Here is a 20201-nt window from a genome sequence, read left to right on the forward strand (position 1 = left end):
ATACCAGCAGGAATTCTTCCTTATAAACACAGGAGGAACATATGATAGTGGATCCAAATCACACTACACAAGTGATACAAATAACTTCAAATACAGTACTTTATTCCTCAGTGTTTACAGCTGTTAATAAAGGTGCCACTCTCAAATCCTGAAAAAACTCCTCATCTATTTTTCAATTCTTGATCAAACAAAACAATATTCAGGTAGATATTCACTAAGTGTGAATAAACACAAAAATGCTCACAAACATATATATGAAAATCTTTTACTTACAACAGAATTTTTGAAAATACTTTTTTCCAAGATAAACATACAAAATTTGAGAAGAAATTTAAATCAATTACTTTCATGGTATTATTGCATCTTTTGATAAATTAAAAGCATACATTCTGACAACAGAGGACAGAAAAGGATACCTCTATGAAATGTGGTGGTGCTTACTTCAGTTTTCAACTCCTGCATTCATGCTTTGGAATTATTTAAGAAAAAATGAAGCGCCCAGGTTAAAAAATCTCCAACCTATTTAAATTTCCATCTTTTACACAGTCTACATAAATATAACTGAAGTATAATACTGAAATAATTTAACTGTTAGAATTACATGTGGGCACACAGCTGGTTCCCGTGATGGTTTATTTCATCCAGAACCGTCCCACCTGCTACCAACAGCATAAACTGATGAGTGTAAAGCCACCAAGGCACATCCACATATACAGTTACAACAGTTCAACTAAACTAGCGCAACTTCATATCTTAAAAGACTGATGAAATCTTTATGCACAGATCAGCCGTTTGATTTTCCTAGCATATTTCCTTGGTGAAGCTAAATGCTTGACTGCTGTTTGGAAATTATGTGTAGCTAAAAACAACACTGGATGAGCAAAAAGAATTTTATATTAAGGCTCTGGTTGTTAAAAACTACTCTCTCCAATCCTTTGCTGACTAACACTTAACCTCCAAGGCCGGCAATCTCACTTGGTAAGTGATAAATTTGTGAGCTATTCCAAAGCATTAGGCAAAAACCAAGCTCACAAGCAAGAAAACCAGTACTATGCTCCCTCGTGACCCATGAGGGTCTTTCCATAATGACTGCAGAGGCTGACAATAGCTGAGGCCAGAAAGGAGTGTAGAAAAAAATTGGCAAAGGAACTATACTGCTAGCAGTTGGGTGAAGTTAAGCCCCTTATTTCAAGAGTTCACACCCAAGCTAACACGTTCAGCAAGGAAAACTACTGCCCTTTTTTGTTAGGCATCTGCTGGGACCCTAAAGCACAGGTAAGGCCACATCTATCACATCACAAGCAGACTAAGATCTGAGAGGAAATAACAGGAGAGAAACTTACAAATTTTATCTTGATTAAAATTTTAAATGAAAAGGTAGTTGGTGGTTAATTAATAAAGTCTGACATAGGCTTTTGAAAGAGATAATAATTTGATTTTGAACAGAGCTTTACATTCATGCACAAAGCTACCTATGAAACAGGACATGATGCACACATTCCTGAAGGTAAAATAACATCTTTAAAGTGTACCAAATATGGACACCAGTAAGAAATCTGTGCAGAAAGAACTCGTAACTATGGACTATAAAACTAAAACCAAATCCTAAAGTTCAACCTGCAGTTAAGCCTACAGCTACATACTCAAAAGTACTTCAAGGTTTCTGTGTTATGCGATCAAGAGACACCCCCAGGTTAGTCAGATGCCTTCCCAAATCTCCCTCTAGTAACCTGACCCTGATAAACACTGTCATGAGTATATACTAGACATCACCTCCCTGTTCCACCTCTGTACTCAGGACACCAGACAACAGAAACTGTTGTCTTTAACTGATAGCTCTAAATTTAGTTCTTGTCTACATGTATTTACAGCCATAATTTTATGAAAGCCAACTCCTCCTTCTAAAGTAACACTGTGAAGATGGCACTCATACCATATCAAGACAGAGTTTCTTTTAGGTTATCTGACCAATTAGCTGGCAGAGTGAGAGAGAGAAGTCACTGAGGAAGGGCAACTACTGTATGGGATGTTTTTATTAGCTGGGCAGTTGGTGATTCCCAAACACAGAGCAGGCAGAGGAGAGGAAAAAAAAAAAAAAATGGTATGTTCTTTCTCAAGAAGCTCAGCTTATTCAACCTTTATGTCTCAAGGCTGATTCAGAAGGAGTATATAAATGAACTCTTACCAGACATGATGGCTGCAGAAGTTTGCTGCCCAATCTGGTCTTAAAATATTTTTATGAAACACCAATAAAATGGAAAACAGATAAAATGAAAATAAAATCAAAACTCACCATGACTCTGAATTTATGGTATACACTCTGACCTTCAAATAGTCTCCACTACATTTATGAACACACAAAACAACCTGAATTTATTAGTGTCTGTAGAGTACTAATTCAGAATGTTACTTTTATGTGAAGTTCTGGAAGAGTAAGAAACCTAACAATAATTTTGACAAAAGCCTTAAGGATTTTAACATTTGACATAAAAAAAAATTAATTTATATGTCTCACATGAAAACTAGATGAAGAGAAAAAACCTGCATGCAGCATTCTAGAGTCTTTTAAAACTGTTTCCATCTGGTTCTTAGGCCATTTTGTTTTTTCTACACAGCATTTTGGAGCAGGGGAGTGGACATGCAACATGCAATAATTAGAGAGGCCTGAATATTAAATAATGTATTTTTTGTTTGTTTAGAAAGGGTTTTATTCAGTTTTCTGAGGCTTATTTTAAATAAAATGACATAATAAAAAACACCATATGAGCAGTACGAAAAACAAGGACTTTAGCCATCACATTTTAGTACAAAAGTTCTGTTCAGTCAACTAAAAGAATTCAATGACAACATCAGTTGGTCTAATGCAATGATTCATATGGTCATACTTAATTCTAACCTAAACCCAGGTTAATGTATCTAAATTCCTGATACCGGTAAACACCACCACTATATTTTGCCAGTTACTCTGTTACTATTTACAGTATTTTAGTATCTTCGGTATCCTCCCCCTCCTCTCCCACCATATGGGTCACCATAGCCTCCCCTGCTACCATAACCTCCCCTGCCACCATAATCTCCCCTGCCACCCTGGAAGCCACCACCACCTCTTCCACCACCTCTGAAACCCCCACCTCCAAAACCACCACCACCTCCTCCTCTACCTCCTCCACCCCCCCAGTTGCCCCTTCCACCACCACCACCCCCTCCCCAGCCACCTCTTCCACCACCTTCTTGTCTTTTTTGCCAGGGAGGCATTTCAGGAGGAGGTGGTTCAATCTCTGTTGGTCTGCCTCCACGGTCAGGCACTCTCCCCATCAGAACCTATATTGAAAACCAGATCATTTTTAGTTTAAAAAAATAACAACTTGAAGTGACACAGAGTTCTTGTCCTATGAACAAAGACATGCTGCCTGGTCTTTACAGGAAATATGGTCCCCTTGGTGTGGAGCGTGACAGCAGAATCCCTATTTCCTGTCCTTGTAACTTGCCACAACACAACAGAACTCTAAAAGTGATCCCATTTTCCACCTGTAAAATTTAAATAACTGCAACTAGCTAGCTCATATTACTTTTGTGAAATCTTTATGAAGAAAACTACATGCATGTGAAGTATTAGTATTATAATAAGCAATATATATAACATATATGAATATATAAATATAAATATATAAATATATTCATATAGAAAAGACTCCTTATGATTCGGCTCTCCTATTTAAATTTCAAAGTTCAAGTTCAAACCCAATCAACTGGCAAAAACCATAAACTGGCAAAAAACAAACTGGCAAACTGATGTGCAACTCTAAAAGGAATGCCAGTTTGCCTTAGATTAGAGCTGGAATGGACAAAATACATAACATGCTGCAGTAACACTTTCAAGAAAGGAAAAAAAAAGGGATCTTGACTTTGGTGTATAGTACTCAGTGTACAAAAAGGGAAACCGTACTGGACAAAGTTACACAAAACGTTACGTTAAAGAACAAAGAAGTATCCAAGTAGGTCTTTTTGTTGTTTTCATATTTCCTAAATTCTGTGTGATGAATGTTAAGATACTCTGGTCAGTCCCAGGCACTCCAATCAAAGTCCTCTCAAGAAGAAAAAAACTTTCTCTGACATCCTACAATCATTAAGAAATTTCAGAATCTTTGGGATCAAAACATAAAGGGCACCTAAATGAAGCACAAAACTTTAGAAAAATCTGTAAAGAAAGGATTAATAAAACCAGGCTTAGTCACCATTTGAATGGTAAAACTAACATTACAAGCTTCAGCTTTTATGATACACAAGCACTAAAATGTTCATTTATTAATGTTGCCAAACCAATTAATTTTACTTTGCAGCAAAATGACACTTCCACAGAAACTTCTGTGATTTGTAATATACTGATAAACTAAAGATGCTCATTTACAAACTGAACAGTATAATCCTGGCAACAGGTAGCCCAGGAACTGATACCAGAAAGACTCACATGTATCCTTAAGTTGAGCTGTGCAGTTCCACTGAACCCAGGATGTCATTTACACATGCACACACACACACACATACACCCCCCCACCACTGTTCCTTCTCATCTAGACTACTAGACTACTGTTTCATGCTGTTGCATGACTGATTGTGTAATAAGACAAAAAAGAAGTTGCCGCAATGTTTACTGGAATGCTGCAAACCTTCCTTTCTCAAAGCACCAGGTATCTTGCAAAAATGAAACAAAAATACTACGCAAAGAGTATAATTCCAGAATTACTTTTGATAGGTCTGTAAACTCCCATGTCCTTTTATCACATCCCAGAAAGAAAAAGCATACCTTGTTGATTGCACAGACTGTATTTTCCCGTGTTGATCCACTACTTGTTCTTATGATCTTCGATAAATCTTCTCGAGCAGCAAGAAGGTGAGCTAATGTAATAGTTGACTTTGGAGATAATGCATAGCGCTTGGGCTGATAGATTCGTGCTATGTCATCTGTTTTTACCTAAATGATAAAATCAAACACAACTGACTTGCTATGCATAAAACCACACACTTACCGTAAACCACGTACTGGTCTCAGTAAGTTTCAATTTGAACACAGGGCGTAACGTCTGAAAATCTAGGTTATCGTACAAAATATAGTGCCAGTTGTTACCAATTCTCTTCATACTGACGGAGCCATTGTACAAAAAATGCTGCTGATTATGTTTAATTGATGCTGAAACTTAGCACCATTACAATGGAAACTCCCCTATCCACTAACAGATTCTTTGATGTTTTCCAACATATCTAAAGACTAAAATTTAAGAGTCCAAACTGGTCTCTCAAGAGCTTTACACAGACATATTTAACAGATCAATTCTAAATGTGATGAAAACAGAGCAGCTTCAAAGTAAGGCAAATTTGTGGAAAGAAATTAAAATGTATCAGTGCAGCAAAACACTTGTGCAAGCCATGAAGAAGTAAGACTGAGAAGGGGAGAACGTAAGATTTTTCCCAAACACACTTTGACATTTCATTTGTTTAACAAAAAAGAAAAATACATACACTTTCTAGGAACATCTAGAATGATTTGAAAAATTAGATCTTGGATGGACCAAACAGGCGCTGTTCCTTTACATGACTGTTTTGCTAGGCAATTACTACACCATTTATGGATCCATTTCAGCCTGCAAACTCTTGGAGACTGAACCAAGCTTAAAAAAAACCAAACAAAAAAACCCACCTCAAAAAATGCCACACCATCAAAAGCAGAGAAAGGTATCAATGCCTATTTAATGGTGGGAAAACGCAAGCTAACAAATAGCTTTAAGGACAACAATTTGCCCCTTGGCTTAAAAAAAAAAAAAAAAAAATCTAAATTATATCAACACCAAAATATTTTCAAGTCCCAAAACCTTCTTGGAGAAGTTATAAACAAATATTTCTACAAGAGAAATAAGGAAAAAAAGATTAAAAATTGTATGTAATTTTGAATTAATATGTAACCTGGTTATTTCTATAACTGCATACTATTTCACATCAACAGTCTTTATAAGACAGGAAAATTAATCATCTTACTACTTTACCATCATTAAAAATCTCTTTAAACTACTGTTCTATTGTGAAAGTGTACTCATTGTTTTTCACGTTGTTTGAATGGAATAATATCAAGTGACTTAAAATTTTCATCTGTTTCACTCATCAGTTAACATCAGCTACATTTTAGAAGTATACTTTAAACTTGAAAATATATACTTGTACAGCTATAAGGAAGTTATACACGTAGGGACATCTCCTGGCTTCTATGAGCTAAATGCCCTTCTCTTCCTTTCTTGCAGTGTAAAAGCATTCAGAACCCCTGCAGAAATTAAATAGTGAGCCTTTGCAAAGCAGCACAGCAGCATCTAGACTCAGTGAGCTTCATGAAACTGATTCTGTCTGCATATGTCAATGACAAATTTCGACACCAGAAAGACTTGTAACAATCCATACTTTCAGTAAGCTTTTGAAGTTTTAAGACTTACCTATCTTAAGCTTTCTACACAAACCTTTGGAAGGAAAGTTGATCTTCCAGCTCATGAGCAAAAACATCTGCCTCCAGCTTCCCACATGTGTATTCATCGAATTACAAATATTTTGTATCTTATCTCCTTACTCTCTTGGATAAAAACAATATATATTTCTAGCTCAGAAATATCAGACTGGTTAAATCATTATATTTTTTAATATACAGACTGCTAGGAAATAGTACGAATTAAACGATCACAATTAAAATGATACCAGCAGAGAAAATCCAGTTTGGAATTTTGGAAATTTTAGCCACATGAAGGATTACAGGTAACTGTGTGCTTTTCCCATACAAGCTGCTATTTAAATAACCTGTTCAACTGACCATCTGCTTATCAGCTTTGATCCAAGATAGGTAACAGTCACTGTAATCTCACTGACTTTATGGGCAGTCATTCTTTGCACCCAATCTATTTTAAGGCCCAGCGTTCCTCTTCCTCTTGCATCTGCATGAGAAATGCTGATGTTCCCTCCTAGTTTACTTGATTGGAGGGGTTGGATATAGGAAAAAGAAAGAGGAGATGTGAACTTGAAGCGAGAAGCCCCAACAGAGGATGCTAGAATTTATAATTGTGAAGCTATAAACAGTCACAAAGGATGAGCTATGCCATCTGGTCAAATCCTTTCCCTTCTTCAGTATCTAGGACTTGGATGTTACAACCAGGGATGAGAAACTGGTTGGAAAGAAGACAACAGCAATGGAAGTGTATTTACATGGTACATATATTTGGTAGGAAGACCTGGGGAATTGTAGCAGACTCCCACCTACAGGAAGCAAAAAATACATCAAGCTTACTTTTGCTCTGTCAGACCAGCCAAAAGACTGTACTGTCACATCTAGCCTCTTCATTAACATACGTCGGCGACATTCGTACTCACTGCGAAGCGCATCATTGATTTTTTCCAATCTTTCCTGCAGTGTTACAATAAAAAATCCAAACATTCAAATCTATAAAGTTACAGAAGTCAATTTAAAGTTAATCCCATTCAGCAACTAAAATGTCTATCCCCAGGTAACCACTATAAACTACATAAAATTAGGGGTGCATCTGTATAGCGCTACAGTAGTATGTATATACAAAATATTGTGATAGTAAGTGGATGAATCAACACAAAGTCTGTTTTATAACAATTCTGAAAGTATCTGATTAGCACTGTTAATATTTAGCAATTTGAATTTTAGTATTAATATTTAACAATAGAACAGTGACTGTAAAATGGACAAAGATAGATGAAGTCATATGCATTAATTTAGACCATCCTGTTAAATACAGAAAAGAAATGAAGAGACTTTTTCTTACCACTTGGTCAGAATCCAGAGGTTTTGTTAGCAGTGATTTTCCCACATGGTTATTTTGAACTTTTGAGAGTATGTCCTTTATCTGAAACAAAACACATAACTTCTCAGAACACAAATGTTATTTACATTTATTTCAGCACAACTTGCTGCAAACACAGTTTGCTACTCGTAAGATCAAATATAGCACATTTCTTTTAGCAGACTCCTAAAAACAGATACGCATCTTCTGGCTTATCATCCGTTACAAAAAGAAGACTTCCTGAATACTTTCACTACATGACCAAGCTCGATACAAAAATATTTTATGGGACATCACTTCTCCTCCCATTTAGAATAGAACAATATCTATATGGCAAATTTATTAAGTGCATATAGGCAGTAGGACCAGTTAAATTACTCATTTTTCTGATTACTAAGTGTTGTAACTACAACTACGGAAATGTAACAATTGGAAGCTAGGAGTTCTGTTGTCAAGTGCTAGACTTGGCTACAAAAATCTGGTGATGGGTGCTAGTAAGAAAGGCAGGAGACATGAGAAGTATGCGGTCATTCTTGCTTGCTAATTTTCTTCTAATCCTGTCATAGCTTCCATTTAAGATTATGTTTAAGACTTTTGCATTCACTCCAAATCAGCCTTGCCTATACTTCTTACATTATTTTTTTCCCTCAATAATCAGGGATGAAGTATGTTGTCTCTTTCTGCCTTACAAATTCCACTGCATTCTCCTCTCTCATTACAATAAAACCTCTACCTCCTCTTCTTGAAGGAACCTCCTTTGTCACAGCTCTTCTAAAACTGTTATCATAAACACCCACAACACTTGTACAGAACTTTCCAGCCAACTGATTTTTCAGTTGCAGTAGACTGCATGCATGTTACTGTTCCTGCAGGTTTTGCACACAGTCTGATGGGGAGAAGAACTACATCTTCATCATTTGCTTTTGTAAATAATTATAGGGAATCAAGTCAAACAAGACTCAAACTAGAGTTTTCTTTTACATGTCACAAGGAAAGTTTAAAATAGTGTATGACCTACAGTAACACCTGTAGTTGATGCAGCCATTAGATACATTTGCAAGGATAAGACTTCATGTAGGCACACAAGCATTTACATTAAATTTATCATAAAGGTATGGTTCAAAGCTCACTCTTCCAGTATTATCTTAGTTCAGCTTGTCAGAGTTTTGAGCTCTACACATCACAGAAATATCATCTCCAGTGATCACTATGAAAAAAAAAACCTCTAGGAGACAGAAATCAAATTCTAGAGCACCTAGTTAATTGATTAAAGAAAGCTACTTGAAAAGGAGTACTTGATAAATCAGCTCTCATATTTCAGGGGTTTTGTAATTATTTCCTATTCCTTTTTTTGCATATTCCAAGGAAAGACTGATCTCAGATTCTGTGTGAAAACCAAGGTGTGTATTTTATTCTTTCTGCATCACCTTTGGACAGCACTATGGCAAGTTAAAAACACAATATCCCCAGAAAAAGTCTGAAGTAAAAAATGCTGTGCAGTAAGCAAATTATGGGAAAACAATTTTGACTGCAGTAGAAAAGACAGCCTAGTAGTATCTGAAAAGTGGCCATCTAGTTACCGTAATATTCCCTGCTATTATACTCCATCCATATCAAAAGGCAGGTTATAATAAGGGGTGAAGTTCAGTTCCACGTACCTTTTATTTTCTTTAGAAAAAAGCCCTCCAGGGTTGCCTGATTTGTCTGACTTCTAAACGTAGCCTGTTTGTTTTGATTTTAGTGAAGCATGTACATGATGCTTCTCAATCTACTTCAAAATTCAACTGTATCTAAACACAAACTATGCTTAAACAAATGTCTGAAGAATCAAAAACTAAAGTTAATAATCAACCATACAGTAAGATCAGCATGACAACAAGAGATGAAGAAATCAGTAATTAGTATAGAAGAAGGAACAAACAGCAGATGAATGGAAAATTCTATTAGGCAAGAGGTGTCTATCCATAAACCATTAAGGTCAGAAATATAGCTTCAAAGGTTCTAATGAGTTGAAGGGAAGAGAGTTTATCAAAATGAGACTGGCTGCTGGAAAAAACCAGCACAACAGAACCAAAACAAGTCCTCAATACAGAGTGAAATAAAACCTGGAAACCAGTGATGCTGAATACCATCTAGATATTAGAATTATTGCAAGTTTGCAGCTGCAAGGGCAGCTAAGAGGTAAATAAAACACTGGGCTCCACATACAAACACCATACATTCTGCCATCACAAGTCAATCACAATCAAAAGACCTAACCCAGCACTGCATACTCCTGATTTCCATAAACTGAAAAATGAAGGGAAGTTTAGAGAGAACAGTTAAGGATGAGAATCAGTAAAAATCAGAACTAAGAACAAACAAGAGCAGCTAAAGGAAACAATCCTTTATTGACTAGGAAACTGCCCCCAAATTTCTGCAACTTTTTCTTTCCAAGTTAAAGAGAATACCTATGTAATTTTACCCAGTGATAGGTTTAGTAATCAAGTAACATTAAGGAGGAATCTTTTCACCGATTAAGTGGTCTACGTTCATGTTTGTGAGACACTGTAGAGTCATACCCAGGTTACTGAATCTCCACTTCACTCTGTCACTCCCACCAGCAGGACTCTGAGGACACACCCTACAACTACAATGGTGAAATAAACTCAGCTGCCTACAGCTGCAGCATACATCATCCAGCCTTGACTGATGACGGGGCCGTGAGCACAAGAGCTTTGACATACACCTGTCTGCCAGAGGACAAGAATACAACTGATGTGAGAGTCTATGCTATAACCCACATTCCTAAACACGGCAGCTGCCCTAGATTAAGAAAGATAAGCAGGAGTTTAAAAAAAAACACCACCAAAACCCAGAAAGAAGTCTGTGTGTGTAAGTGGGAACAATACCAAAAGCAGTGCTCAGATAAAAGAGCAGTGAAAACATACTCATAGAAAAGTAAAACAGATCGTAAACAGCCAAACCATCCTGAAGTTCTCACAAACTCAGCTGTAAAAAGAAACCAATTAAAAGCTAGAGGGAGATGAATATATTTGACTATTCAACATATTGTGTAATCGATGACCTTGGTAACATTAAATATTTATGGGATTGCTTTGGAAGTTCACATACTCTCTAAAAATAGTTTGAAAACAAATCAGTTTGTTTGGATTTGTCTCAGACAAAAATATTGACTGCAAAATCTGCTGTATAAAAACACACAGTTATTCTATTGTTACCAAATAAAGCATATCTTTGTGTGTTGAACATGACATTTCTCATCTGTTTTATGTCTATACTCCTTTGAAAATTTTTTTAGGTCACATTTCACTACCATGTTCCATATATTTACTAATTATCTTTACCCTCTGACAAAATAGAGCAAGAATTTCTACGTTTAACACCATTTGCACAGATAAACATCAAATATGCATACACCTCCAGTGTTTCTAATACTTTTAAAAAAACCTGACCCGGAGAGAGGTGCAATTTTATTAATTTAAACTATCAACACTTTAAGCAAGCAACATTATCTTAACTAGTCATAAGGTGTACTGCACAATTGCAGAAAGATCATGTAAAATCTTAAAATATTTTTAACCCAGCCTCTGCCTCTATTCCATTTACAAACAGATCATTTTAATTTCAATATTTATCTAACTTTAAAGACATTTTTGTTTGACCTTTATGTCTGGTGAACAGGACAACTCTTTTGTCTTGTTCCTTGCAACTACATTGATACTTAATGTACAGGCACCATTGTGTCTGTAAAATTATTCAACACTAACAGTTAGAAGCAACACACTAACTTAAACATGAATAAATTCTAGGAAGTATTTCCAAATATTTTTAAAGATACTCGTCTCATATTTCACTTAAATGTTATTTTAGCTTAGTTTTGATTAAATTCTTCTGTAACCCTTTATAATTTCTTTTAATTCTCTAGTATTAGGGGGCTATTTTTCACATATTAGAAAACAAATAATGTGGGCAAAAAAAGTTTAGAAGTCTTTTGAATAATATGATATGAAGAAGTCTTTCAAATAAACAGTATTAGAACATCACTTTGTAATTAGATGTGAAATTCACACTATCTTGACTGGAAAAAAAGCCAGATGTGAGCATGAGTTACAAAGCACAATGCCGGGATAACCTTTTCTGAATCTTTGACAAATGTTCCTTTAGAATTTATGGGGTTTTTGGTACTAAATTTCAGAATGCCTCCCAGAGTTACTCTTTGTAAATATACTTTACAAGGGGATGGCATCTTAAAAAAACAACTAAAAAATTACTATTAGTGTTTCAGTGCTATACAATAAAATAAATTTAGTGGTAGGAAGCTGTAATACTGTCAATTCATCTCTCACATTTTCTTATGTATGTCGATAACCACTATCCCAATTTATTACAGGGGATGCAAATTTAAAAGGTACTTCCTACAATTGCATATTCAAAGTTTAAGCTACTATAAAACTCATAGTTTGAACAAAGAAAGAAATCCTTATTTTATACTAGTCTTTTAAACAAAGTGACAAATTATTAAAAACAACGAATGTTCTAACACTCCATACCAAAATACAATGTGTGATCTATCCCTTTGGTAGATTGCTGCTCCACAAACTATTCTCAGAACTATTCCCACAGCTACTGACAATGCTGAAGATGCTAGACAGAGACGAAGAGTAGACATGTTGAAATGCTGCAGGTATACTTGTAAATTCAATAAAAATACTGGATTAGTATGTAAGTTTCTATTACAAATGATATAGTATAATACTAAAAACCAACTGCAATTTTACACAGAAGGTAATTAAATCAGAAGCAAAAAAATTCACGGAAAAGAAATTGATCATTTCAAATGAATTTTTGCAAGAATCTAAAAAAAGTAACAAATGGCACTCTGGAAAAAAAAAAAAAACGTTTACAGAGCCAACGAATTCCAACTGGTGATATCACTATTCTAACGCAGCTACATCTACAAACGTAAGTGTCTAACTCTGCACTGTATCAAAATAACTCTGAACCTGTGCTATATTAAAGTAAGGGATGAAGGACAAGGAAACATATAGTAGAAATTCTAAATCTCCTGATAGGAAAAAAACATCTTTGTTTGTAAGGGATGAAACAGAGAACAAATTACACTATTAATTTGGAGTCACAGAAGATGAACAAACTAGTTTTGCTACCAGTCTATACTCTGAAGTGAGTACAAGTGGTGTAACCACTGTTGAACTGACAGACCTTAAAACCATTGCAAAATAGCCCAGGCAGTATTATTAAAAAAAAAAAAAAAGATAACACTCTTTAAAGATTCTGCCCATTTCAGTACTTATGAAACTGTAACAGTTTACACAAACTGTAACAGTTAACACTCTACACACCCATTCAAGCCTGTGAAAGGAAATCTTGGACTTTGCAAAAGGTGGCAGATACCAGGAGTCTAATAATTCAAAGAAAACATTCTAGACTATTTGTGTGTGAAGGCACTGGCCCAGTGGGTCTGGCCTTGCTGTCCTGCAGTTGCAGAACTAAGAGTCCTACCTCTTTAACATGGGATGAAACTAAATCTGGACCCAAGAAGTGAAACAAGGAAGAGAGCAAGGAAGGCCACTCACTGCCTGTGGCTGCAACCTACAAACCCACATGGATGTAAGCACAGCTAACACCCGTAGAGGGAGAGCAACAGTACCAGGCAAGTTTCAATCAATTAGTTATTAGCTGGAACTCTGAAATTTAATCCTCAGAAAACAGTGCTAGAATTGTTTCTTCACCCTCTCGAAAAAATTTAATGGAAAAACTGGATATAAAGATTTCATTAGAACTAAATAGATCAAGCACAGTTAATACTGCAGGAATAGGCATTTTCACCTGGATGGTGCTTTTTACAAATTAATCTATTAAAGGTTTTGTCTTGTTATACTAAAGACGTACAGATGTAAGAAAACCATGCAAGTAACAGGCCCTCTCCCCAGAACCTCTGAATGTTCAACTGCTCACTGACCCATGAGAAAAGGAGGAGGAAGAAGAAAAAAAGAAGCATAATCATGTAATATTATTAAACTCAAAGACTCAGCAGCAGAGGGAAATTAATTCCATGTATCTCCCATAATTCTTGAAGGGGACTGGTCACCCACTCTCTCCCCAAATACTAGGGGGAATTAAAGAGCAAAACTTTTACCTGCCTGACAGAGAAGATAAATTCTGCCCCAAGAGCCCATTTACATTCTGCAGTGAGGAAGTCAGATTAAGGATCACATCAGTGATCCATGAGTTAGAAACTGCTGGGACACAACTGCAAGAACTACCCTGTTGAAGAAGGTTTAAGTTGGCTTATTCACTGGCTATCGATAATTCAGGCATTTTCATCCTCTTCTGCAACTAAGGAAATGGTACTAACAAATCAATATTTGCAATTAAGAAATTCATAAACTAAAAAAGCAAAAATTTAAGTTTTGGATATTAAATTTAAATACATCCCAGAAAAGACTACAGGTACATAAATACGCAATCAGTTATTACCCAGTGTCTTCTGCTTGCTGCAGCACATTCGAATGGGGAAAACTATGTTACTTCAACACATACCTTAAATTTGCATGGCAAAGTCTGCCTCATCAGGTACATCGGATCGTCAGGGAAATGCTGAAATACTTCACCTCATAACTAAAACAGTTTAACTTAGACACTAAACTGGCTGTCAGAATAAAAATTCCTTTGCACTTCTCAGATAGAGCTTTTACTGACTAGACTGTTGGGCTCTTAACTCTAAAATGAATGCTTATAGAGATAATGCTTGCAGTTTAACAATACAGAGAACACATAAAAGCCCATACCTTTTGTTCCACATTGGTTAACAAGGGAGGAATATCACAAGATGAGGAATTTGGTAGGCCCAGTGCACTGCAAATAGCTTGCACTTCCTGATAAATTTCATCATGCTTTTCTGAACGAGAGCCTTTAATTTTCTTGCTGTGCAGTATCTTTAAAGCCTGAAGTTCTGTACTTAGAAATACTAGAGAGAAAAGTGTCATAAAGGCAGATTTAGAGACACTTGAATATTTCTGCATTCACAGTCTCATATACAAATACAATATATACATTTATAATAGGACCATGATAAAAGGGAGACTTTCTCAGTTCTCTCCTAGACAGTATCAGTTTCCCACACTTTATCAGAACTAACACCTGACTTCCTATCTTCAGTCTACACTTCACATTTAAACTGTTTAACTCATTTCTGCCACCAGACCCCTAGTTCTTTGGCTAGTTTCATATTATCACACTGGTTCCTGCTGCTACTCCTTTGTCCGAGTCCAGCTTAAACCTAGACTTTGCTTCTCTCAATCCTGCTTTCAGCACCTTCAAATCACAAAGCATTGTCCTTTAGGCTGCCCAGAAAGCTCTCAGAAACATGGGAAGCAAGGTCTCAGTTTCAGCTAAGCTGGTACTGAATCAAGAGAGAGAGCAGGAGGCCTACTTCATAAAGAAATTTTAGTTTCTACTAAAATAGTTTCCTAATAGTTTTCTGTTTTTGCACTTCTGCACAAGTGAGCTGATGCATGCTCACCTAGGTTGTAATGATCATACACATATACTTAAATACACATAAAGAAATATTTAATGTAAACTGTACAATAATGACAGAGCATGCATGTAAAATACTGTATTATAAATGGGAGAAATGGTCATAACTTACAGAGGAGTTTAAGACAATCTTCCTTCTCTCTTAATCTGCCCTTGATGTCTCCAGATATAAGTGATGAATACGGACAAGCCATTTCTCTCAGAAAGCCACTAATCTCAAGCTGGAAGCTCTCTATATCTTTATCACCTATGGGAATAAATAAATGCAAAGCTAATGAACTTTTACAGAAACACCAAAGTATAATCTAATTTTCTTAACTTCCACATTTGAATTGCAGGTTTCAATAGCCCCGACAAAGATTCACCACCTACCACACTCACAACATTTTCTTTCTTCTTAAAGAAGTCCTACATACAAGCCTTTTAATAGCTACAGCAATACTGTACTCATGCTTTGCACAAGGTAATGCTACAGCAGTCTTTGAAGACATGAATGCAAATGAACATCACTAGGAAGTGAACAGCTTATGTCACAAAACAGAGTATCAGTGTAATCAGTTTTCTGATGAACAAGTTACAGGAGACATAAGCCATGACTTTCAGTGGTTGTTTAAGTTTTACTACTTTTTTTTTGTGAAAACATAAGCAATATAAAATCTCATCCAAGTTCTAGCACTCACAGAATCAGGTAGTGCTCATGAGCCACTCGTGTATCCACCTACAGTACTGAACACAACACTGCACTGGACCAATCAGCTGAAAATACCAGGCAGTGGAATTTAAGCCATCAAAATATGGTTACATATGACAACCACTCATAGGATGTATGAATGTACTTTTTACATTTATGTAGATCTAAAAAAAACCCCAAAGCACTTTTTTTTTTTTAAAGAATCTTCACAAGACAAGACCTTAATCTAAGAGCCACATACACACAAATATCAACCTCAGTTCAGCTACCTTTCAGCTATCTTCTAAACTTCAACGCTGTAATTTCACTATTAGCCGAACAACAGGGATCTAATCCACTGAACACATACTAAATTGCTTGAATAAAATGACATTCATATACCATCTGTTGAAGTGATGCTTTCTTCCATATGACAAAGTGACTTTATTTGGGAACCTAACCAAACGCAAAGCTCAAAAAATTCTGGAGAAGACAATCCATTTTCTGCTGCTTTGTTCAGGGCTTCCTCCTCCAACAGGGGACCCGTGTACCTGCACAGAGATAAACATTAGTGATAAGAAGCAAGTTTAACATCAACTATACACATTTTAAAATCATTTTACTGTAAGCTGGTTAGTAACTACACTGGAAGAAATTAATCTCAGTTACTTTTGTCAAGGAATAATTCCGACTTTAACACACAAAAAAATCAGCGGTAATTTATAAACAAAATGGTTTGTCAGAGAATAGGAGATGGGCATTTTCACGGTTTCACACACACGTTTGAGTTTCGTGTCTCAATACACGCCAAACAGCCAAGAATTCAAGTACTGATTCAAGCGTCTAGTCAAAATAATTTCCTTCCAACGTTAACAACTCGCTGCCCTAGAGTACCGGCAATAAGGTAACTGAATACCAAACTAAATTCTACATACTTTCTGCTCTGTTGCCTCTGTAGCACCTTGGCGGGCGGAAGGCAGGCTCGAACGAACCGGGCAGGGACCTGGCCGCCCCCCTGTGACTAACCACCGCCCTTTGAAACCCTCCGTACCCCAAGGAACGCTCACGCAGACGCGCTTCCTTCCTCTTGCCCCCGTTACAACCGGGCAAGCCCAGGGCAGGCGCCGTGACCCCGCTGCCGGGCGAGGCAAGCGGCCCAGCCGCGGCACCCGCCAGGGCGCGGGGCCCGTCCCCCCGCCGGCTCCCCGCTCCGCTCCCCGCCTCCGGCCCGGCCTCCCGCCCGCGGCGACAGGGCCCCGCTCCGCGCACGGCCGGGCAGCGCGGCGGCGGGCTCCCCTCAGCCGCTCGCCCTGCGGAGGGGGAGCCGCTGCTGCTCCCCGATTACCCCAAGGCCTCCAGCGCGTCCAAGATGTCGCACTCCATCTTCAGGCCGGGCGCCAGCTCCCTCATGCCGGCACCGCGGCTCGCCGCCGCTCTGTGCCCTCCTCAAACCGGCCCGCCGCAACCTGCGCCCGCCGCGGCGTTCCGCTGCCGCCGCAGGCCCCGGGCCCGGCGGGAGGCCCCGGCTGCCCCCGCCCCGTCTCCCGGCGGGAGGCCCCGGCTGCCCCCGCCCCGTCTCCCGGCGGCTGTCTCACCGCTCGGAGGTGCCACCGAGTCGCACGTAGCTGGCGGTGACCTTCCGTGTCGGCCGGCCCTTCTTTTTCTCCATTACGGAGGAGCGTCCCAGCTCTCTCACCCCTCCCTGGCGGGCTTGTCTCCTGGCCCCGCAGCGGTCCCTGCTGCCCTGCTCCGGCTTTGGCCCCAAACCACTGCCCGCTGCAGTCGGCTCACCCGTCACCTACCCCCCTCCACCGGGTACCAGCCACCGGGAGAAACGGGACCGGGAGAGAGGACGGCTGCCCTGCCGGGCACGGCTGTGCCTGGGGAGCCACCTCTGCGGCCCGCAGACTCTTACAGCCTGCCCTGCGCCTTCCCTGGGACGTGGTGCAAAAAAGCAGGTTTTTAGGCCTGGATCTCTGCGGTAATTCTGGGATCTCTCTGAATTTCGAACTGTGAAATTCTGCCTGAAGCGGTGCAGACCACGGCTGCAGGGCCCGTACCCCCGATTTCCCACCGTGGGAGGCCTCAGCCCTGCCCCGGGGGTGCGGGCCTGGCGGGGCCCAGCTCCCGGAGCCTGGCTGAGCTTAAAATCCAGGTTGTCCATGATATTTTCAGTAACATGTGGGGGGGAAGCGGGGATGGGCGGGCGGTGCGGGACTGACACAGGCGGTGGTGGCGGCGGTGAGCACGGCCAGCTGCTCCGGCCCGAGGGGTGCTGGGTTTCCCGCCGGACGTGGCCCCTGTGAGGAAGCCCTTGGCAGCGCCATAAGCTTTGTAGCCTGGGGCTGGTGCGGCGTGTCATCGAGTGGGATGACCCGCTGGCCCTCTCTGAGCACGTCACTTTTCAGTCCTGTGACCTGCAGGGATTTCCAGTTTCAGTACTATTAGATCTATTAACTGGAAAACTGGAAAAAGGCAGGTCTCCTAAAACATGTGACTTTGTCTGATCTTTGATTTTCTTTTGTCTCCTATTTTGAGGTGTCTGGGTTCTCCTTTCCGAGCTTTTCTTAGTGACTGCAATGTTGAGAGGCAAAAACAAGTGCCAGCTTTTTTTGTGTTTGGTCCCAAACTATCCCTGGTTTATCCCTCACTCACAGCCACTTCTGGTGAAGCATCCCTCAAATTCCCTCTAAAACAATATTGCTACATTATCTCCTCAGAGTTTTTGATTTTGTCTAGCTCAGCCCTAGACTCCTATCTTTCCTATTAGCTAGAAGGAAAATTCTGCCTTTTTTTTTTTTTTTTTTTTTTTTAACCAGTGTTGTCTTACATGAACCTTCAGAAAATCAGACCTGTAAAGGCATGCAATCAGATGGAGATAATTCCAACATAGATATTCTTAATGAGTGAAATCTCCACAATTTCTGAAGCAACAATTTTGAATTATTTCTGTTTAGCAGAAGACATGGCTTTATTGAGTACTAAGCTTTAAATAAATGGGAATCAAGACAGCCATGACATCTTCCCACACACACAGACAGAAATGTAGAAATTAACAACATTATTTATGGCAGTCAGTGGAAAGAAGGGCATCTTAAAGTCTGATAGGTTTATGTCGACCATAGGCTGTACATCAGTGCCAGTAGCTCAGCCATCTCTTTCACAGCTCTCAGGTGTGTCTTGCTCCATATGACTGAGCTTTAAGAGGATTTTTGTTTCAAATGGGTTAACAGTAATTTCTCTAAATGAAGGAGCATGCATCTGAGAGTGGAGACTGTGAAAATAAGAACTCTTACTCCTATATGAACAACATTAATGTCCAATTAACGGTGTCCAATTGAGTGAGAAAAGATACACAGAAATAGAAATAGCCAGTTTTCTTTCCCTTTCTTTTCTAAAGTTGTATTTTTATGCTACCCACAGTGAATCATCACTGTACAGCTGTTCTGAGAAACCAAGTAGTTTTCATAGCACCCAACAGTGCATGCTAAGAAAAAGAACTAGGAACAACTGGAGGTGAAACTAGCAAAACATCTATCAAAACTAAAAAGTAATCTGATAATTTAAGAGGTACTGTGTGGTACAAGTAGGTGGCAGCATTATTCCTTCGGTCTCTCTCTGTAAATTTTCCTACATGCCTTAAGTGTATTTTGCTAATTTATGTTACAGGACAGTACATAAACTAGTAATTTCTCCTACTGTCTTTTGATAACAATGCATATATATGATAGCCAAGCACATGCATCAATCACTCTTTTAATTCTAAGATTTTTTAAAAAAATCCGAACTTTTCTGTACTGTAGAGATATTATGTATATGAGGAAATACAAGTCTGAATTTCACAAATTGTGTCTTGAGACTCACAATTCGAAGACATTTTTGGTTGTGATCATATACTTAGGTTGCCTAACACCTTCTCACAACTTTGCCATTCATTCAGGCTACACCTTTCTCCATGTCCATTCCTGAGTTTCCCATCCCTGGGGGAGGAAGAAAAATCACAATAAAGCTGGCTAAAAATATTTTGTAGCAGCCTACTCCCACAGGAGTGGACTTTGCCTTTTCCCCGTGCCCTTTGTAATATATAAACAAGAACACCAAGGGAAGACATCTCAGCATACAGCCATTAC

The 20201-nt window shown here is 38.7% G+C and overlaps 1 protein-coding gene across 1 annotated transcript; it reads right to left on the reverse strand.

Annotated features, from left to right (window-relative positions):
- Positions 1–81: 81 nt before the first annotated feature.
- FAM98B (family with sequence similarity 98 member B) lies at positions 82–17575 on the reverse strand. Its single transcript, XM_074868165.1, has 8 exons — positions 17417–17575; positions 16474–16622; positions 15514–15648; positions 14651–14829; positions 7821–7901; positions 7316–7432; positions 4805–4972; positions 82–3321 (listed from the first exon to the last, which is right to left on the reverse strand). The coding sequence occupies exons 1-8, from the start codon at positions 17479–17481 to the stop codon at positions 2986–2988; spliced, it is 1230 nt and encodes a 409-aa protein (XP_074724266.1). The 5' UTR covers positions 17482–17575; the 3' UTR covers positions 82–2985.
- Positions 17576–20201: the final 2626 nt, after the last annotated feature.

This window comes from Strix uralensis, chromosome 4 (genome assembly GCF_047716275.1).
Source record: "Strix uralensis isolate ZFMK-TIS-50842 chromosome 4, bStrUra1, whole genome shotgun sequence".
NCBI lineage: Eukaryota > Metazoa > Chordata > Aves > Strigiformes > Strigidae > Strix > Strix uralensis.